The sequence below is a fragment of the Crinia signifera genome, chromosome 5, assembly GCF_055691185.1.
Source record: "Crinia signifera chromosome 5, ASM5569118v1, whole genome shotgun sequence".
NCBI classification, from domain to species: Eukaryota; Metazoa; Chordata; class Amphibia; order Anura; family Myobatrachidae; genus Crinia; species Crinia signifera.
This window is the reverse complement of record NC_139221.1, coordinates 301,452,071-301,473,341: the sequence shown is the minus strand read 5'-3', so window position 1 is coordinate 301,473,341 and position 21,271 is coordinate 301,452,071. Positions and strand designations below refer to the sequence as shown.

Here is a 21,271-nt window from a genome sequence, read left to right as displayed (position 1 = left end):
GTCTAATATTAATACCTGTCTCATTTCCATCTACTTCCTAGCTGTAATACGCCATTAGGGACATACTAGGCCTATTGCCCTGCACACCAGCACCCTGGGGAGCCAACGCTGCAATACACCACCCTTCCGCGTCACTTCTGTACATAGGTATATGAACTGCTCAACACTTACATGAGTGAAAATATTTCTGAGACAGAATTCTTGAATTCTAAAATCACTCCCCTTTCCTGGTTACCCCCCCCCCCCCCATGTCAACTGCCAATTGCTGCATATATAGTACCTTATTCAATTGAGACAATGGGCCTTATTCAGACATATTCGCTAGGCTGCATCCTGTATGTTTGCAGCCTATTGAACGGGTAAACTCCGCCAGCTGCCCAACCAAACGCCCGCCCCCTCCGCCATGTAAATCCCCGCATTTGCACGTAAGGCAATGTGTATGTTTACACATCCCTTCGCGTGCAGCCGCAAGGGCAAAAATATATAAAAAAAACCACCACAATGGTCGCTCACCATCAAATTCTTTTTTTTTCCCCCATTCGCAGATAAAAGTCAGTCTAAACTGACTTTTATCTTGGCCGGAGATAGCCAAATTTGGGGTGTGCGCTGACTTCATGTGATGTCAGCCGCCCGCCCCGAGCAGCCATCAACATACCTGCGTGCGAACAGACAACACCCAGCGTTATGAGCCCGCCCATAAAAACGCTGAGCGACCCCCTTCCCCCCCCTGACCGTACGAAGCGTTTGTACAGGGGGTTTGCATATTCGTGCACGCGCAGACCCCACCATCGAAAACACAGCCCACTGCTCGCTGAGAAAGCCTGAATCAGGCCCAATGTACGAAGAATGGTGTCATTATTATATTCTGATATGCATACGCTGTACGATCGGACTTTGCTTTCGTAAAGCGTTGTGTCTTATTATACCTTATCTTGAATTTTTCTTGGAAAACAATAACAGTTTAAAAATAAAATAAGAATTCTGTCGGAGGACAAACGCGTTCTTCATCGGCTTCCCAAGAACACGGAGGAATAAAAAAAAACATGTGTATTCAATATACATTGCCAGGAGCAAGAGTCGTGCATCCGCGCCCATCCAAGTTCCTTCTGTGATCGTTATATAGCGTCATTACAATTCTTAAAATACGGAGAACAACATGGTCATAAAGTGAGCGTCTGTATACAGTAGACAGCGAGATAAAAAGGTCCTGCTCGCAAGTTTACAATCCATAGGGAAATAAGAGTGCGATACCCGAGGTACATCAGCAACATAATGTATATTGGCAGCACCGAAGGCAATAAATGCTTGGTGGGCGATATTATCCAGGCATACAGCAATGTTGGCCTGGGGTAACCCCATGTAGGAGTATATGAAGTTCTGTTTGTGAACGGTTTATTGGGCAGGACAGTTTATGTAGGCTGAGCGGGTGGCTTAGGAATAGGAGATCATTTCTCTGAACAGGGGAATTGTCGGAGAGGTTTGGTGTAGATGAAATGCCTGCGCGAGGGGGGAGGAGACCGCAGCCTGCGCGAGGGGGGAGGAGACCGCAGCCTGCGCGAGGGGGGAGGAGACCGCAGCCTGCGCGAGGGGGGAGGAGACCGCAGCCTGCGCGAGGGGATGAGACGCAGACCTCGCGCAGAAACTGCTCAATTCAGGAGAGACCGTGAGAGAAGTAAAGGGGTTCCCGTCGGTATAGATCTGCCAATGGTTTTGCATCTTAAGGGCTTCTAATTAGCCTTGCAGGGGAAAGCTATTAAACTACAGGGTATGAATCATAAGGTCGACATGCATTGGGTCGACCACTGATGATAGACATGCATCAAGATCGACACACCTGAAGGTCGACATGAGGGTTTTCACGTTTTTTATCCCGAATGTCAACAGTCGCCATGGACAATGAAAAGGTGCACTCGCCATGCTTAGGGTACACGGTTCTATTCTAGCACCACGCCTTAGTGGATGGTAGGGCACAAAATACCGCCTGTCAGCACATGTCGGCTAAGAGAAAGTGAAAAACCCCATGTCAACCTTTTGACTGTCAACCTAGCCCATGTCGACCTAGTGACCATATACCACACTAAAGGGGTGGACTTTTCCTGGCAGCTTAAATCCCGCTTATTGAATATGCCCCTTCTAAGTCATTTACATTGGATTCCATTAAATACAGATAAAATAACGTAGGGAAGGACAGTGATGATCGCTATCATTGCTGGGGGGGGAAGCCGCTCAGTGCATACACACTGAGCGGCTTTCCCTCTGCCTGGTGCCGACAGCGTGGAGAGGACAGCTTTGCAAAGTGCAGCACTATGCTAAGCCTTCCTCAAAGCCGCTCATCTGCTGGTATAACCAGTAGATGAACGGCTTTGCCGGCGATGATGTGGGAGCGCGCAGCAGCGCTCACCGCCAGGGCATACACACTAGGCAGCTCAAACATGCTGTTTTGAGCGGGTTTCAGCTCAGTCGCCCAGTGTGTATGGGCCTTAAGAGATGGACGGCAGTAGAATAGCTGCACATGTATAGGACAGTTAGACTGATCTTTTGCAAGAGATCAGTCTGTTGCATTCAGTCTAGTGAAACCCTGGTTGGGGGGAAGACCAGTAAGGAAGTTCTTGCAATAGTTAATCAGAGATAATGTTGCTTTTATGTCCTATCAGCAGTGGACTTGGCCTTTGCCACTGTAGTGTAACGGCAGAGCAGCTCTGGCTCCAGTGACCATGCAAACACTCATATTGCTTTTTTTGTAGATTTCTCATTCAATTTAATAGTGGACAAGCTCCGGGGCTGCTAAAAATCTAATACGGTAACTCCAAAACGGTTAAAAACAGCCTTTGCGTTAGTCCAACTGAACCGGATAAAAAAATAAATAAAAAACAAACAAACACAGAAGCAGTGTGATAACAATTTCATCAGAGGGCTGGGTGACCCTACCATCGCGCCACAGAGAGCTGGGCACTACTATGAAGCATGACAATTGACAGCTCCAGAAAATAATGAAGGACATCAAATGGCGGTCAACATATGATGTCCACTATTTTCTAGAATTGTGTGGGGTTTGGTAAACCTGGGAGGACACCGACCGGCTGCAGGCTTAGGGGTGCAAGACATCTTTACAATGGACAGTCATATTGTCGAAGCACTTATTGGGATCCCAAGGCCTGTACTACACCCTTTGTGATTCAGCTACTAATGTTCAACATCGATAGCCTCCCATCGATTGTTAGCAACTCACCATCAAAAGTTAATAGCTTACCCCAAATAATTCTAACACTTTTACATACTACTGGCCATGCCAACTACAGAATTACATATTACTAGTATTGCTGCTACCGATTTATTTATTACTAGATATTACTCTAACCACTTTATGTATTCCCAGGTGTTACTACTACCACTTCACTGGTCACTACTACGACTGCTGAAATACTCTGTGCCACAGACACAGACTATGGCCCTTATTCAGATCTGAGCTCAGTACAAATTTGTTCTCAAAATGGGCAAAACCATGTACACTGCAGGTGGGGCAGATGTAACATGTGCAGAGAGTTAAATTTGGGTGGGGTGTGTTGAAACTGAAATCTAAATTGCAGTGTAAAAATAATGCAGACAATATTTACCCTGCACAGAAACAAAATAACTCACACAAATCTACCTCTCTTTGCACATGTTACATCTGCCCCACCTGCAGTGCAGCATGATTTTGCCCATTTTGAGAACAAATTTGTACTGCGATCAGCTCTGAATAAGGGCCAATGTTCTGGTGCACAGGAGTCATAATGAAGATCCTTAACAAGACTACTTGAGACCTACTGCCCTCCAGTGGACAGCCCCTGTCACCTACAGGTTGAAGTAATGCCATCATATGTATTCTGGGTATGACTCCTATAAATGCCCCCCAAATGTTAAATCTATACAATAATCAAAGACATAGCTGTCAAGAGGAGTAGAAGATACTGGGCCAGATGCACTAAGCTACAAAAAAATAAAATAAAATGGAGAGTGATAAACAACCAACCATTGTATCACTTTTGAAAGCTTAATGAATCTGGCCCAATACTAAAATATTAAGAACTAAGCATCCCATATAGAAAGTCAGTGCTGCCATGAGAAATTTTTGGGTCAGGGACTGACTAAAATGTCATGGAAGACCACAAACCCTGGCCAGGGCACCCCACTGGTATGTAGAATGGTCTCTATTGCCACCACCCAAACATCCTGCTGTTTTGGGGGTACTGGGAGCAATGCAGTACCTGTTCTGCACATGCACAAAACTAGGCATTCCACCATGCCATTGGACCAGCTGCTACTCTGAATCAGGCCCACAGTGATGTTTGAAAACAGCCAATGTTTTTACATCGGACTGTTCCTTTAAGAGACCGCAGAAACAGGCTCACACAGCAGAGAAAGCCATCTGTGCAGGCCGGGCTCTTCCAGCGTTGCACCGCTCCCAGCACTCTAGAAACCAGATAACTCCAGGACTAAGTTTAAGCCAAATGATTTCTTAAGGGATAAAACAGATAAAAAGAACAAATCTGTTATCTCCGTCATCTTCCTTTCCTAGCCTTTGGATTGGAATATTACATCCAAGGCTCATTAGAACTTAAAAGAAATAAAACCTTTTAATAATGGTGAAGTACAGACAGCCTAAAATAGTCTGAATGAAAAAAGTATTTGCGCTCATTAGACCTGTAAGTGCTGAGGGAGGTCAGCCAGCTCTGGAGCTAGATGGAATTTTCCATGTTCTTCGAACATACAGCCCAAATAATGGGCTAGCTTAAGCATGGCAACACCGCCATCTACTGGTCACTTCTGTGCATCACGGAGGTGAATTAAACATACACATACATAAAGGAGACCATAGGGTTTATCCTACGTCATGACATGCCAGAACAAAGCCCTTCCTGGGTGTACATCCGTGTGTCCGGGGACTAGATGCCCACTATCAGTATGACCTCCTACGTGAGTGGTTGAGCTCATGCAACAGCTTTTGGCAATACCACCATAACATGTACAACCAATATACGCCCAGTGAGCTGCAACCAATCAGGTGATATTATCTTCTAGAAAGTGCTAAATAAGTAGAATCTGATTGGTTGCTATGGGCAACATCACATCTTCAATATAGCTCCCATCTTAGTAAATAAACTCCTCAGAATCAGCTCCCATATATAGATTAACCAATAGGCTGAAGCTAAGGGAGTCAGGATGGGGGGGGGGGGGGGGGGGGGGATATACAGGTATTGTTATACAGCATACGGGTGACTAACGCTGTACAACTTTTTGGAGAAAATTGCCAGTAAAATGCATACAGTAGCACACAGAATATAGGCATGCTGGATAACATTTAATCAGCATTATGCAAATAAAAAGCATTTTAACTGAAAGTCCCAAAGAAGACACCGAATGCTGCATATTCGCACCATGACACTAAAATCAAAATAAATCCCCAAAAAGGTTTTTTACACACTTTCTATTCTCAACTCCACGCCGACGTGGATAGTGGGGGTATGAAAAGGTCGTAGGACGCGTACCGCCGCCCCTCGCAGGCTCGCTGCGCTTGCCACGCTTCGGGTTGATGTTGATCGTGGGGTGGCGTTAACAATTGGGGGGGCCATTTCACACTTCAGGGTGCCTATTTGGCCTCTGTGGGCCATTTAACATTGTTCCCTATGGAAAAATCGGGTCAATTGGGACATTGAACAGGAAAATCGGGTCAATTGGGACATTTAACATTGTTCCCTATGGGAAATCGCGGTCATCGCGTCGGTCGCATCGCATGCGATTTTTTAGTACATGCGATGCCCGCGATGGGCGCCCTTCTAGGTAAAGAGTACCTAATTTTCATCTGGTAGGAATCCAAAATACTGAAGAAAAGTGGAAATAGCGCCAATATTTAAAAAAAAAAAAAAAAAAAGGGAAAAAAAGACGACCCAGCGAATTTAAGAACTGTGAGCTTAACATCAATTGTGGGGAAATAATTTGAAGTAATTTTAAGGGGTGGTATCCTGAATTTTTTGTTTTTACAGGGGCATAGTATAAATCAGGAAAAACAATAAACATGGGTTTGTAAAAAATCGTTCTTGCCAAGTCGTTGTAAGCCGTAGGAACAGAGGCGTGCAGGGGAGCCGGGTACACACACAGCAGACGTCACAGGCCCCGCCCTAACTAGTTTCGTAGTAAAACTTCGTCAGAGGGCATCCTCTTTTTTGACAATATATACATATTTTGCACCTCTGCAAATAAGCCACAAGATGCCAGCATAATACAGCATATCGCACGAGCGCGATGACGTACAGATCCGGGTCCCGACACTGGACAAAGTATCTGCCTCCAATGCAACGGAGATCAGCGGGGAATCCAGACGCTCCGTCCTGAATAAATGACTCCAACCGCATGCGCATACAGTCACTGACGACGGCGGATGCGGGGCGGAAGTGGGGCGGATATGACGTCCCGCCCCACTTCCTGAGACCTCCGTTTACCTTATTAACTACTTTTAAGCGCTAATACTCATAAGCGCTCAGAGACTACCTGATTTATGAATGTGTTTGTAAAACGAGTTATTTGGTATGTAACTTAGTAAGCAAATATGTAAGAGTAGCATTTAAATAGTATACCTGGCTTAATTGATACACCTAATTACAGGAAGTGATGTCAGCCTGCCTTAGAGATATATACGTGCTCCTAACCAGTTTGTCCACACCCCCTGAGGAAGTCTTGTAAGACGAAACATGTCGGGCAGCTTTTGAGTCCTTATCCTCATCCCTCAGTTAAGCTATTTTTCTTTTACACTTAAGCTACTGTAATATTCTCTTTTTTATTCTAAAAAAGTTTTTTTTATTCCGAAAGATTTTTTGCTCTTATTTGTTTTTATCTCTCGTCAGTATTATTGCTCTTATTACAACTATTACCCATTTTTTATATATTCGGTACTTGTGAGTTATCCGGGCGTCCGATTTTTAAATCGGGTCGGGACATCGCATCGCATCGCATGCGACCATCGGATGCGATGCGATGACCCGATTTTTCCATAGGAATCAATGTTAAAATGGACTGAGTCCATTTTAACATGGAATTCAATGGGAAAAAGGGTCCTTTTCATACCCCTACTATCCAAGTGGGCATGGAGTTGGATATAAACCTGTGGCGAGCGTAGCGAGCCACCGAGCCCGAAGCGTGGCGAGCGTAGCGAGCCCCGCGAGGGGACACGGAATACCGTCCCCTCGCGGGGCTCGCTTCGCTCGCCACGCTTCGGGCTCGGTGGCTCGCTACGCTCGCCACAGGTTTATATCCAACTCCATGCCCACTTGGATAGTAGGGGTATGAAAAGGACCCCTTTTTCCATAGGAATCATTTTAACATTGATTCCTATGGAAAAATCGGGTCATCGCATCCGATGGTCGCATGCGATGCGATGCGATATCGCATCTGATTGTATGCCTTAACTTAAGGCATACAATCAAAAAATCGGACGCCCGGATAACTCACAAGTACCATATATTCTTATATGCTAGTGTCATTTATTCCTTATTGATTGCTGTGTACCCCATATTCCCTTGTTTATTGTAATAAATTCCTATCTTTTGATGACATAGTCAAGTTTGTCCAATACTCATTAAGCACAGATCGCCGGGTTCCGCAAAATTTTCCTTAAATATCCTTCTTTCTATAGAGACGGTCCACCACCGTCCCTTAAGTTGAACCCGTGCAGACACCCATTGTTAGTGGGGAGTGTGTTTTTTCTATTCTAAGGGGACCATATAATTATTCTTAGAAACACTCTCTGTGTACCATATCTTGGCACTGAACTCCCTCTCTTTTGTGTGTGTGTATATATATATATATATATATATATATATATATATATATATATATATATATATATATATATATATATATATATATATATATATATATATACACATACATATACATACATATACATACATACACACATATACACACACACACACACACACACACACATAAGTCGGCACTCTTCCAAGGAATATAAGCTTGGCCCCGATGCCTCCAATTCCAAACCCAAGGTCAGGATACACACAAAACCAAAAGGTGGCACTCTGTTCTACCACTACATATGGGATTCTTTCCAAACTACCCTAATAAGCTTGGAAAAGGACCTAGGAGTACCCATTAACATCAACATCGTTTACAGGGAGAAATGCTTAACATATACAAACATATCAGGGGACAATATAACAAACTGTCAGACACCCTATGTACTTTGAGGTTGGAGACCAGGACACCCTCCAAAGAAGGAAATGCCTTTTTTACGGTCAGGGCAGTAAAAAGTATGGAAGTCTCTTTAAAAAGAAGAGGTGTCGGCAGACACAATAATATCATTTAAATTATGGTTGGACAAGCATTTATTAGATAAAACAGTCAGGGGTCAAAAAATTCAAAAGGGAATTTAACTAGGCTAGATGTACATGGAAAAGTCTGTCCAAGCAGGAGTAAGAGGGGAGAGGGTGACTTACTCATTCCAGAACATTCTCTGTCTCCATCCCAAACGTTGGAAACAGCATGGCCGGTCAGCAGAAGATTGATCAAACTTTGGCTACATGAGATAGAACAAAGAGAAAAAGAATCATAAACATAAATAGCGCATACATTTTCAATTATGCATCCTTTATCACGGCGATGGTAACGTGTTGCCTCCAGCACACAATTTGTGAACAAACAGAGACAGGCCCAGTCATACAGCAGAGCCACAGAGACAGGCCCAGTCATACAGCAGAGCCACAGAGACAGGCCCAGTCATACAGCAGAGCCACAGAGACAGGCCCAGTCATACAGCAGAGCCACAGAGGGAGAGGCGGCGGTGCCGAGCCATACAGCAGAGCCACAGAGGGAGGCGGCGGTGCCCAGCCATACAGCAGAGCCACAGAGGGAGGCGGCGGTGCCCAGCCATACAGCAGAGCCACAGAGGGAGGCGGCGGTGCCCAGCCATACAGCAGAGCCACAGAGGGAGGCGGCGGTGCCCAGCCATACAGCAGAGCCACAGAGGGAGGCGGCGGTGCCCAGCCATACAGCAGAGCCACAGAGGGAGGCGGCGGTGCCCAGCCATACAGCAGAGCCACAGAGGGAGGCGGCGGTGCCCAGCCATACAGCAGAGCCACAGAGGGAGGCAGCGGTACCCAGCCATACAGCAGAGCAACAGAGGGAGGCGGCTGTACCCAGCCATACAGCAGAGGGAGGTGGTGGTGCACAGCCAAAAAGCAGAGCCACAGATGGAGGTGGCGGTGCCCAGCCATACAGCAGAGCCACAGATGGAGGTGGCGGTGCACAGCCATACAGCAAAGCCACAGAGAAAGGCGGCGGTACCCAGCCATACAGCATAGCCACAGAGGGATGTGGCGGTACCCAACCATACAGCAGAGCCACAGAGGGAGGTGGCGGTACCCAGCCATACAGCAGATCCACAGAGGGAGGCGGCGGTGCACAGCCATACAGCAGAGCCATAGAGGGAGGCGGCGGGACCCAGACATACAGCAGAGCCACAGAGGAAGCAGTGGTGCCCCGCCACACAGCGGTGCCATACAGCAAAGACAGAGGGGCAGACCCAGCCATACAACAGTGCCAGGAATTACCCAGACTCATAACATTTTTCTCATAGGATGATCACCACCACTACACCATGGTCTGCTGTTCACAAACACAATGATGTGTATTGCATAATCTAAATAAATGGTGTAGTTATGAAGTTCATATCGAAAATAAAACGCAGAAATGGAATAATTATTCTGCTTTAAAAATTGTGCTCCCAACACTTAAAGTATAGGACATCTTAGGGCAGGCATGTCCAAACTATGGCCCTCCAGCTGTTGTGAAACTACACATCCCAGCATGCCTTGCCATAGTTTTAGCATTTCCTAATACCAAAACTGTGGCAAGGCATGATGAGTTTCACAACAGCTGGAGGGCCATAGTTTGGACATGCCTGTCATTTACTGATGGAGTTGGCCTCCTCATTGCGGTCGGCTCACGCGCTCCGTGGCAATGGAGCTTGCCCCGGGTCCCTGCCGCCTCCCCCACTGTCTGTCACCCTCGGTGTCCGGTCAAACCCGGCACGTAACAGGACAGGTTGGAGCTGATTGGCTGGCTGTTTATCACTTTTTGAAGCTTGATACATCTGGCGCTAAGAGCATAAAAAAGGACTTGCAAGTATTGCAAAATGTTGTGCAATTTAAAGCTATTAAATAGATCACCCACAGAAAGCTTTAAACAACATGCTGAGAAGCGAATGCCTGCAATTCCCCATAAAGATCAGCCAGCCATATTTTGTTGGGGTTATGCGAGCTCGCACACTGGGCTATCAGTAATATGTAGAACACAGGCCGTCTTACCTGCCATGGCCATACACAGGGTCTATTAAAGGTTCATCAGCGTCTTCAATCTCATTTTTCACATTTTCAATTCCCTAGAGCAAATACAGTAGAACACATTGGATTCACCACCAGCCAATCATTACAGGATTTATATTCAATCGTCACGGAGACTAGGACTGGACACAGTGTAACAGAACTAACAAGTAACAGACAATGTTACCACGGTATCTGGTCATTAGGGAGACACATGAAATAGGTCAAAATGGCTAAGGACGACGGGGTTGGAAAGTCGACATGAGTTTTTCACTTTATTTTCAGCCGGCATTTAATGCCGACCATCCACTAGGGCATGGAGGGAGAATAGAATAGTGCACCGAGCATAATGTGGCGCCGAGCTCAAAGCATGGCAAATGCAGCGAGCCATGTGAGGGGACACGGCACACTGACTGTGTTCATGACGACATCCGGGGGAGGAAGGCGAAAACTCATGTCAACATTTTGACTGTCGACCTAGCCATTGTCGACCTTCTGTGGTCCACCTAATGCATGTAGACTTAATATGGGTCGATTCAGTGAACCATACCCATTACCACTGGGCAAGTGCCATAGCATTTGACAAGAACTATACATAGAAGCTCTGCTACAGTATAACTGCTCTGATCTCAGGGCATTGGAGGAATGGTACCAGGCCAATCCCGAGGCATTTTTACAATCCCGGGATTGGCTTGCCTGATTAAAAAAACCCGCCTCGGCCGTCCCACATATTTACTTACATGTGCAATGCGGTGCGGCCGGGTGGGTCGGCGGTTTGATGGAGAAGAGAGGGCAGCGCACCAAGGATGAGGCTGGCTGTGCGACCTGTGCAACATGACCTCTGACCTAGTCAAGCTGCGCAGAGCCGCACTGCCGGGGACGGGAGCACCCGCTCAGACACATGCATTTGCATGCGCAGTCTAATTCCGAAATTGAAAACTCCAATCCCGGCGTTTTAGGGGCCAAATCCTAAATTGCCCTAAGGCTGGCTGAGATTACAGATTCTCTGATATTAATAACACAAGAGGTCAGTCCACTGGCAGCATAGCTTATGCGTTGTGTTATGGAAATGCCTACATCATCAGATAATGTTGGTTATCCCACAATGAGGCGTACCAGGTTTTCTGCTCTGGGATTCCCACTGGAACAAGCTTTACAAAGTCTCAGCCCAGCTATTATGCAAACTAAATAACTGTTTTCAAAGTGCCTCTGGTTTTGTAGCTTCTTTTGATTCTTTTATTATTGTCGCAAATTACAATTTATACCAGGCGTGTCCAACCTGTGGCCCTCCAACTGTTGTAAAACTACAATTCCCATCATGCCTTGCAACAGTTTTACTATTAGGGAATGCTAAAATTATGGCAAGGCATGCTGGGATGTGTAGTTTCACAACAGCTGGAGGGCTGCAGGTTGGACATGCCTAATGTATACTAAGGAAGAGGCGGCAGATTCCGGATTTGTGACATCACCGGTTATTGCTGTCTCAGGAGTAGTACTTCAGCACCATACAGTAGTGTGCATGCGTTGTAGAGAACAGAACTTTAAACTGCATTTTTATTATTGATAGGTTGCAGACTCAAATGGGGTTCCAGACTTTGGAAAATTACTGCAGAATATTTTGTAGTCTGCACTGGCCCAAGCCTCATTCTTTGCTGTGAATGGCCTTTAAACAACCATTAAACAGAAAATATTAATTTTTACATATGAATCATGCACTGCTCAGGGATAACCATCACACATCTGCAAGTCCTAAGGATGATTGGGACTCATCCTCAGCATATACATCAGAAGTGAGAGGGCTTTATGACAAAAATCAAACCATCACCCTACCTAGCAAAACTAGTTTATAATGTGCCGAAATCCAGCATTTTCTCATGGCAGTTCTGTAAGTGCTGGGATGGAAAAGAACTGGGACTCAATATGAATGGTAAGAAATAAATTTAAACAACACTGACATCAAAATTTTGCATTTCTAATTTATCTATCAATGTCCAGCATTTAATAAGGAATCTGAGACCAATGCCATACTTGCCTTGGTGAGGATGACAGAGTACAGGAAGAGCAGCACTCCGAATCGGTTTCTCCACATGGAATAATTGTCCAGTATGGCTTCTGTCAGTTCACTAGAACTTTGCAAAGTTCGTTTTCTAGGGAATTAACAAAAAAAAATGCCTGGTGTACACATTGTCTATATAAGTCATAGCAATCATCATACAACACAACTATTGCAGTCTAGAGCTTAGCAATCTTATACTAACGCAAAGTTGCATAACTACAGATGCTTGTAAAAATGAATGCATGTGTGACACTGAGCAGGGCAGGGGAAGTGGCCATAGTGGGAGAGCAGGAGTGGAGAAGATGTAAAATGATAGAAATATCAACAGGGCAGGGGGATGTGTAATTGGGGTGCAAAATGGCCAGGATGAGGCGAAATGGAGGAAGAAGCAGAAGCAACATGGTCAGGATGAGAAAGAGGAAGAAGCAGTGACAAGTCCAGGAAGAGGAGGGGACAGGACAGGTAGGAAGACGTGACATGGCCAGAATGAGGAGGAGGCAGGGAGGAAGAAACAATATTTGGCCAGAATGAGGAGGAGGCAGGGAGGAAGAAGCAACATGGCCAGAATGAGGAGGAGGCAGGGAGGAAGAAGCGACATGGCCAGAATGAGGAGGAGGCAGGGAGGAAGAAGCGACATGGCCAGAATGAGGAGGAGGCAGGGAGGAAGAAGCGACATGGCCAGAATGAGGAGGAGGCAGGGAGGAAGAAGCGACATGGCCAGGAGGAGGAGGCAGGGAGGAAGAAGTGACATGGCCAGGATGAGGAGGAGGCAGGGAGGAAGAAGCGACATGGCCAGGATGAGGAGGAGGCAGGGAGGAAGAAGCGACATGGCCAGGATGAGGAGGAGGCAGGAAGAAAGAAGCGACATGGCCAGGATGAGGAGGAGGCAGGAAGAAAGAAGCGACATGGCCAGGATGAGGAGGAGGCAGGGAGGAAGAAGCGACATGGCCAGGATGAGGAGGAGGCAGGGAGGAAGAAGCGACATGGCCAGGATGAGGAGGAGGCAGGGAGGAAGAAGCGACATGGCCAGGATGAGGAGGAGGCAGGAAGAAAGAAGCGACATGGCCAGGATGAGAAGGTAGGGAGGAAGAAGCAACATGGCTAGGATGAGAAGGTAGGGAGGAAGAAGCAACATGGCCAGGATGAGAAGGTAGGGAGGAAGTAGCAACATGCTAGCAAAATGGTTGGACTGAGGAAGAGGCATGTCAGGAGGAGAAGGAAGACACAGGGAAGCAACATGGTTGCTCTGAGAAGAAGGCGGAGAAGCAGCATGATCAGGAGGAGGCTACAAAGAAAGAAATGAGAAAGTAACATGGTCAGGATGATGTCAAAACTTTTATTTCAGATAATGCTAGGACCATAGAAGCAGCATTTTTTGCTATGCCCCCAAGACTTGCTGTAATTGTAATGGCTTGACTTTTTTTTTTTTTTTTTTAGAATGAATGCGTTAGACTTGCAGTGCTGTAAAAGCTATGCCTGCTGGGTGACAATGAGCACACTTACAGGGCACCTGGTCTCCACCAGCATCACACATAGTGGAATCAATGCTCCTGACACTTTTCCTATACATATGTGACCGCCACTCTTGAAATCAGGAGAGTTAAATAGCAATCCTTATTCACATTAGTGCAGGCGTAGTACGGTATCAATCTGGGCTAAACAAAAAAAAAAAAAAACTATTTTGAGATGTATGGGTAAATTTATTAAAGTGTGACTTTTTAGGAATGAAATGTTGCCCACAGCAACGAATCAGAGGAAACTTCTCTAGAAACTTCTAGCATGAGACCTATAATCGAATTGATTGCTTAAACACAGCTGTAAAAGGAAATCTCAACAGCAGGCCTTTATTACATGTGATAGCTGGTATATAGGTACTATGACGTTCCTCTCCATGATGCACTATACTGAAGAAAGGCCGAGATAATTGGTTTATAATGGGAAAGAATCAGTATTATCAATAGTGTAATCAGCTCGCTACCCTCAGGAACTTGTCATCGATGGCGGAACGTCGGCACATTCTTTGCTAATCATCCCTAACCAAGTGCCCTGTGAACGGCTCATTTAAGAAACAATAAATGTCATTATTGAGCGCAAAGTAATTATCGACAAGGTAAATGTATACTGTAGTGTGTAATGATGTACAGATGTGAGCAATACATCAAACCCAGTAAACAAGTAGTTGTAGATGTATACTATTACTAACGCAGATTATAACCAACTTGAGGCCCCACATGTTAGATCTAAGAGGACACGGGGGAGATTTATCAAAGCTTGGAGATAAAGTAGAAAATTTAACATGACAGAATGTGATTGGACGGTACTTTGTCTCTCACTCCACTTTTTCTCTCCAAGTATTGATACATTTGCCCATAAATATATATTGACAACCTGCTACAGTTTGAGAATGGACTATTATAGTGGATCCCAAGCGAGGACAGAAAAAAGAGTGGGAGATGGGGGAAGACGGCAAGCTTAGGAAAGGGAGTGGGGGGGAAGACGGCAAGCTTAGGAAAGGGAGTGGGGGGGAAGACGGCAAGCTTAGGAAAGGGAGTGGGGGGGAAGACGGTAAGCTTAGGAAAGGGAGTGGGGGGGAAGACGGTAAGCTTAGGAAAGGGAGTGGGGGGAAGACGTTAAGCTTAGGAAAGGGAGTGGGGGGGAAGACGGTAAGCTTAGGAAAGGGAGTGGGGGGGAAGACGGTAAGCTTAGGAAAGGGAGTGGGGGGGAAGACGGTAAGCTTAGGAAAGGGAGTGGGGGGGAAGACGGTAAGCTTAGGAAAGGGAGTGGGGGGAAGACGGTAAGCTTAGGAAAGGGAGTGGGGGGGAAGACGGTAAGCTTAGGAAAGGGAGTGGGGGGGAAGACGGTAAGCTTAGGAAAGGGAGTGGGGGGGAAGACGGTAAGCTTAGGAAAGGGAGTGGGGGGAAGACGGTAAGCTTAGGAAAGGGAGATGGGGGAAGACGGCAAGCTTAGGAAAGGGAGTGGGGGAGAAGACGGCAAGCTTAGGAAAGGGAGTGGGGGGGAAGACGGCAAGCTTAGGAAAGGGAGTGGGGGGGGAAGACGGCAAGCTTAGGAAAGGGAGTGGGGGGAAAGACGGTAAGCTTAGGAAAGGGAGTGGGGGGGGAAGACGGCAAGCTTAGGAAAGGGAGTGGGGGGAAAGACGGTAAGCTTAGGAAAGGGAGTGGGGGGGGAAGACGGTAAGCTAAGGAAAGGGAGTGGGGGAAGACCGTAAGCTTAGGAAAGGGAGTGGGGGAAGACGGTAAGCTTAGGAAAGGGAGTGGGGGAAGACGGTAAGCTTAGTAAAGGGAAAGGGGTGGGCCAGGAAAGGGAGAGATGGGTGAGCCAGGAAAGGGAGCAGAGGAGATGGGGGGCCAGCAAGGACACTGGAAAGGGTTGGGGCTTTATCCTTTTCCATTAATATAGCCTCAGAAGTCATCAGACCAAGTGAACAGCACAATACCATGGGAAATACCAATGACCGGCAAGGGGGAGGGCATGGACAAGGTTTATATCATGAGACAGAAAGTGTGTACTTCGGGCCCTGGTCACTCTGCGTGCCAATGGTTACTAAATGGAACAGATGTTGACAAGGATAGTAAAACTTCTACACCAAGAACCTTGCCCTTTTCCCCGGCTTTGCGGGTCACATGGTATTTTGAGTGGTATTGTTCTGTTCACATGGTCTGATGACATCAGCGGGTACATTAACTGAAGGGGTAGCCACTAGCAACAGGGGGTGGGTTGAGGTGATTTGGAGGGTAGCAAGGACAGGAAAGGGAGGTAGATAGAGGGCAATAAAGATGGGGGGGGGGGGGGGGTGGGGGGTGGGGGGAATAGATGGCAGAGAGGACATGGCAGTAAATAAACAATGTATATATTTGCTAGCAGGAAAGGACTGTGTAATAAATGAAAATACAGAAGTTCAGATAAAAGATTAAACAATCTGGAGCTCTCCGACAGCTTGGGAACTACAAGTACCAGCATGCCACTGACCTGGCTTGCAGTTCACCACCACTTGGGAAGCCACACAGAACAAAACCATAGTAGTACATACATTTGTATTGCCCAGAGTAAATGCTCCGACAAGTTACTTACTGAATTAATGCATGAAACCGCTCAAAGCCAAGCTCCTCTGCAGCCAAGGCAGCTACACACAAGAGACACTTTTCAGCACTACACAGCGATAAAACACACAAAATACACACTACAAGCTACATTATTATATTTCTGGCAGATTACTTTTATTGGAAGTTCTACAGATTTTTTTTTTTTTAAGCAATTATCCAGAAGTACATGTAAAATTCAAATATAAAAGCACTATAAGAGAAATATAGTGTATAATAAAATCTACTTCCAGATTGATACAAGCAATGCTACAGTCAAACATCTGCAACAAGTGAGACAGCATAAGACGTGCACCAACCGTGTGACGTTAGGAACAGTGGTGCGGATGTATTAAGCCTGGTAAAGTGACAACGGCACCAGCCAATCAGCGGTGTATGAAAAATGACAGCTAGGAGTTGATTGGCTGGTGTGTTATCAGCTTCCACTTCATCACCACTGTACCAGGCTTAATACAACTGCCCCTGTACGCTATGAGCATTTAAAGAGGAAGCATCAGACATTGTAATTCTATAATATGTTCTAATTGGACATCACAGATTGACGATCATTAATATTAAGGTATGTCTGTCGGTAAACAATATGTAGTTGCCAAGGGCATATAAAAGGTAAAGGTGATTTAGAAAGCTGCAGATAATACACAATTTGTACTTCCACATTAAATGCGGTCTGCAATGCATGCAATGATCTTATAGGTTTACCACATTCTCCTTCAAGGTAGTCATCGCAGGCTCAGAACATTCAGATAGGAGGAAATGGTGCAACAGTTGTTTTTTTATATTGTGGCTTTTCCAAGGAATGGCGGATCATTTAGGGCTCATTCAGAAATACTTTGAAATTGGTGAAACACACGGTAAACCAGTGCATAGCTCAGTGATGTGTTTAACATGCCATCCCTCAATTGCTTTTACCCATACAAACTACTACAGTGCAGATACCTGAATAGAGGCTGTGGCGTGGCGTAACGGGACCTACACCCGTAGCGATTTAGGGGCATTGTCTCACTAGGCCTCTTAGAAAATGCCCCTACAGTACATCGCTCAGTGTGTAGCGGCATAGCTATAGCTAAGCGACTAATATCCAATTGTAAAGCAACGGAATATGCTGCGCTATATAAGAAACTGTAAATAAATAAATAAATATTAATCTCTTATTTGCCGAGCAGGGACAGCGTTTTCACCAGAGAACACTGACCCTGACAGATCGCTCAGCACACAGTGCTGACACATCACTGTGTGCTGATTAATCTGGTGGAGCTTTCTGAGCAATACAGCATCGTGCAAGTGCAATGGTGGAAACTATCGATGATATTTTTAAATGCATTTTTGGGTGTTATTAGCTGGACGCCATGTTGTTAGGGATAGGTGGAAATACTCCTTTACAGTTTAATACAAAGGAAATTTTTTCTTTTTCACTTCAAAGACATCATTGAGGTATGAGACAAACTACGGGCCAGATGCGTAAAGCTTCAAAAAGTGATCAAGTGAAGAGTGATAAACCAACAGCCAATCAGCTCCTACCTGTCATGTTACAGGCTGGGTTTGAAAAATGACAGGTAGGAGCTGGTTGTTTATCACTCTGCAAAGCTTGTTACATCCGGCCCTCTGTGTCTGTGATCAGTACCGGTATTAAGTCATCTGTTGTCCTGTACATTTTAGTTTTCATTCTGGTACCCTGCACCTACAGTATAACAGTTTCGCTTTCCTGCCTGGTGTGTCAGTTTCTACTCCTGTGCTTCTAGAACACTCTGGTCTGTATCTCAGCACGGAGATACAGACCAGAGTGCGGTAGAAGCTCCAGAGCAGAAAGACTGAATAACTGCCCCCAATCGCCAGATTGCAACTCTCACCACTTGATTTTATTCGGGTGTGGTATGTTGTTCCGACAGTCGGGATCCCGACTGGCTGGACTCAGACAGCGTGGCCAGTGCAACAAAGCACCTTGCGGTTCGCTGCGCTCACCACGCTATGCTTGCCACCGATTCTATTCTCTCTATGGGGGTCGTGGACCTCCACGAGGGAAAATAGCAGTGTTTTAACACTCGGGATCCCGACGTCGGGTTAATGACTGTCGGGACCCCGTCCGGCACCCATTTTATTCCATGTATACGCGAAACTCCACAGTACCATTACTGCAATAATAATCTCATATGTTACGTGAGATTACTTATATTAACTATAAAATCTAAATCAGGGGTTCTCAAACTCAGTTATCAGGACCCCACACAGTTCCCGGTTTCCATGTCACCTGACAGGTGCACTCATTACTCATTGACACATTTTAAAAGAACCACAGGTGGAGCTAATTATTTCACTTGTGATTCTGTGAGGAGACCTGCAAAACATGCACTGTGTGGGGTCCAGAGGACCGAGTTTGAGAAACTGTAATCTAAACTAAAATGCCAGAACTAATTGTAATAACAGTTCTCATTGTGCTTTTATACTTGTTAATGTATTGTGCCATTAGCAGTCAGTATAAAAGTCAGGATTAAATGCCATTAAGTATTTTAAAGCATTAAAAGCCATTGGTTAAATGGGAATTCAATCTATCAAATGGCTACCTCTTCTGTGAGGTCACTAGTACCTGGGACAACCAATGGCTGAGTTTTATTGCAAAATGGCTGCCTCTATTAGGTTTAGGCAGCAGGTACACTGACTATGAGATAGAGATTCTTCATAGCCAACATATATAAAGGACCTAAAATCACATTACGACGAAACTGTTACAGTATACTCTATAGTCCATTGAGGGCTTTATATAAACTAAGGGACACAATAATTCTGGAGCATTCACCTTCCTGTTATACTGTCAGGCCTCACACTAAACATCTATAACTAAAGCAATTATTCATCTTCCTGCTGTGTGTTAATTACAGCTCATAAGGAGTCTAATAAACTGCGGATTTAAATAAACCATTTACAGGTTTTCTTTTGTCTGAAGAAAAAGCTACAAAGCTGAAATGACATCTACAAGTGCGGCCTCCACAGCGGTGCCAAGGAGGAGATAATTGTCAGTTGTTTTGTACATGGATTCACCTGTTGTCTGTACTCGTCAGCTGCCGTAATAGTCAGTGTCATTTGTGTTCCAATGCGACAGAACAAGACTAGGCACATCCAGTAGTTCTAACACAAAGCTCTGTACACTGGAAATTATTTTAGTGCAGAATCAGTAGATGCTGCTTATTGGGAATATGGTCGGCAGCACACTTCCACGTTCTATTGCAAGTGAAATGGTCTAAATGGTTGCCAAAGGATATATTATAGGTTTTAACTTTACAGTAATGTTAAGACATTAATGAAATATTTGAGATTCATGAGCAATTAGCAATTATACATTTTTATTAAAATGTGGTCTGAAAAAATAAAAAACGCATTGTAATTTTTACTCCGGTGAACTATAATCTATGCTTTCACCATGCTGCTATCCTGATAAAGGTTACGGAGTTTCTTTAACAGTAGCAATTTTTTTGGTACTTGTGTATTTTAGCGGCGCCCCCGATGTTGGTCGCGCAATGTTTTCATCGCATGCCATGTACCCGATGGCATGCGATGCGACGCGATTTTGGCCCCCTATACGATTAAAAATTGTATAAGCACCCTAAAGGGTGCTTTTAAGCACCCAAATGGGTGCTTACGATGTTAACTGCAGCCCCACACCAACCCCCCACTATAAACGTGAACCCGAAGTGTGGCGAGCGCAGCGAGCCCGCGAGGGGCGGCGGTACGCGTCCTACGACCTTTTCATACCCCCACTATCCACGTCGGCATGGAGTTGAGAATAGAAAGTGTGGCAAGCGGTATCCGCGTCCCCTTGCCACGCTTCGGGCTCGGTGGCCCTTCACAGGTATCTGCGTCCCCTTGCAGGCTTCACAGGTATCCGCGTCCCCTCGCCACGCTTCGGGCTCGGTGGATCACTGCGCTCGCCACACTTTCTATTCTCAACTCCACGCCGACGTGGATAGTGGGGGTATGACAAGGTCATAGGACGCGTACCGCCGCCCCTCGAGGGCTCGCTGCACTCGCCACGCTTCGGGTTCACGTTTATAGTGGGGGGGTGGCTTGGGAGTGCATTTAACATTGTAAGCACCCATTAGGGTGCATATACAATGTTTAATCGCATCGCATGGCATTGTACAATTTTAAAATTGTATGACATCGTACAACATTGCGCGATATCGCATGCCTTTTGGTATGCAATGCGATGGGCGCCTCTAAAATACACAAGTACCATTTTTTTCCCCCAGGAGCCACCTCAATACACTTCTCCTCAAATGGTGTCAAATAGCCCCATTTAGCATGCCACAGACTTAGCTGCGCCAACACACTACCCCTTTCACATCACACCTAATTACCAGGTACAAGCCGGTTTGACCAGGTAATGTGAATGGGGTTACCGCTAACCAGTAGCAACACAGCGAACCTGGTAAAAAGCAGAGTTCTTACCGGGTTGTTGCCAAGCAGTGTGAACGGGTTAAACTGGTCGGGCAACAGGTTTCCTGTTCCCACTATGGAGGAGGCCGCGCTTGGAGCAGCCCCAGCTCTAAGCACTGCCTCCTCCCCCGACGCTCTGCCTTTCCCCCTTATGATGACAGCGAACCATCAATATTGACGGTTCACAGTGGAGATCTGAACAGACCTCAAATGCAGGGTCACACCGAGCTGAAACGTTTCAAAGTCCCTGTGCGGCCCTGCATTTGTGATCTGAAAGCGGTAGAAGTCTA

The 21,271-nt window shown here is 45.8% G+C and overlaps 1 protein-coding gene across 2 annotated transcripts in view; it reads right to left on the bottom strand.

Moving 5' to 3' along the window:
* MINDY3 (MINDY lysine 48 deubiquitinase 3) overlaps positions 1-21,271 on the bottom strand; it is a 103,479-nt gene that overhangs the window by 74,782 nt on the left and 7,426 nt on the right. For both annotated transcript variants that reach the window (XM_083189388.1, XM_083189389.1), the window contains exons 6-9: positions 16,525-16,576; positions 12,412-12,526; positions 10,365-10,438; positions 8,496-8,575 (exon numbers count right to left, since the gene is read on the bottom strand). In XM_083189388.1, coding sequence (XP_083045514.1) covers positions 8,496-8,575; positions 10,365-10,438; positions 12,412-12,526; positions 16,525-16,576 — 321 coding nt within the window. The remainder of the gene's footprint in view (positions 1-8,495; positions 8,576-10,364; positions 10,439-12,411; positions 12,527-16,524; positions 16,577-21,271) is intronic.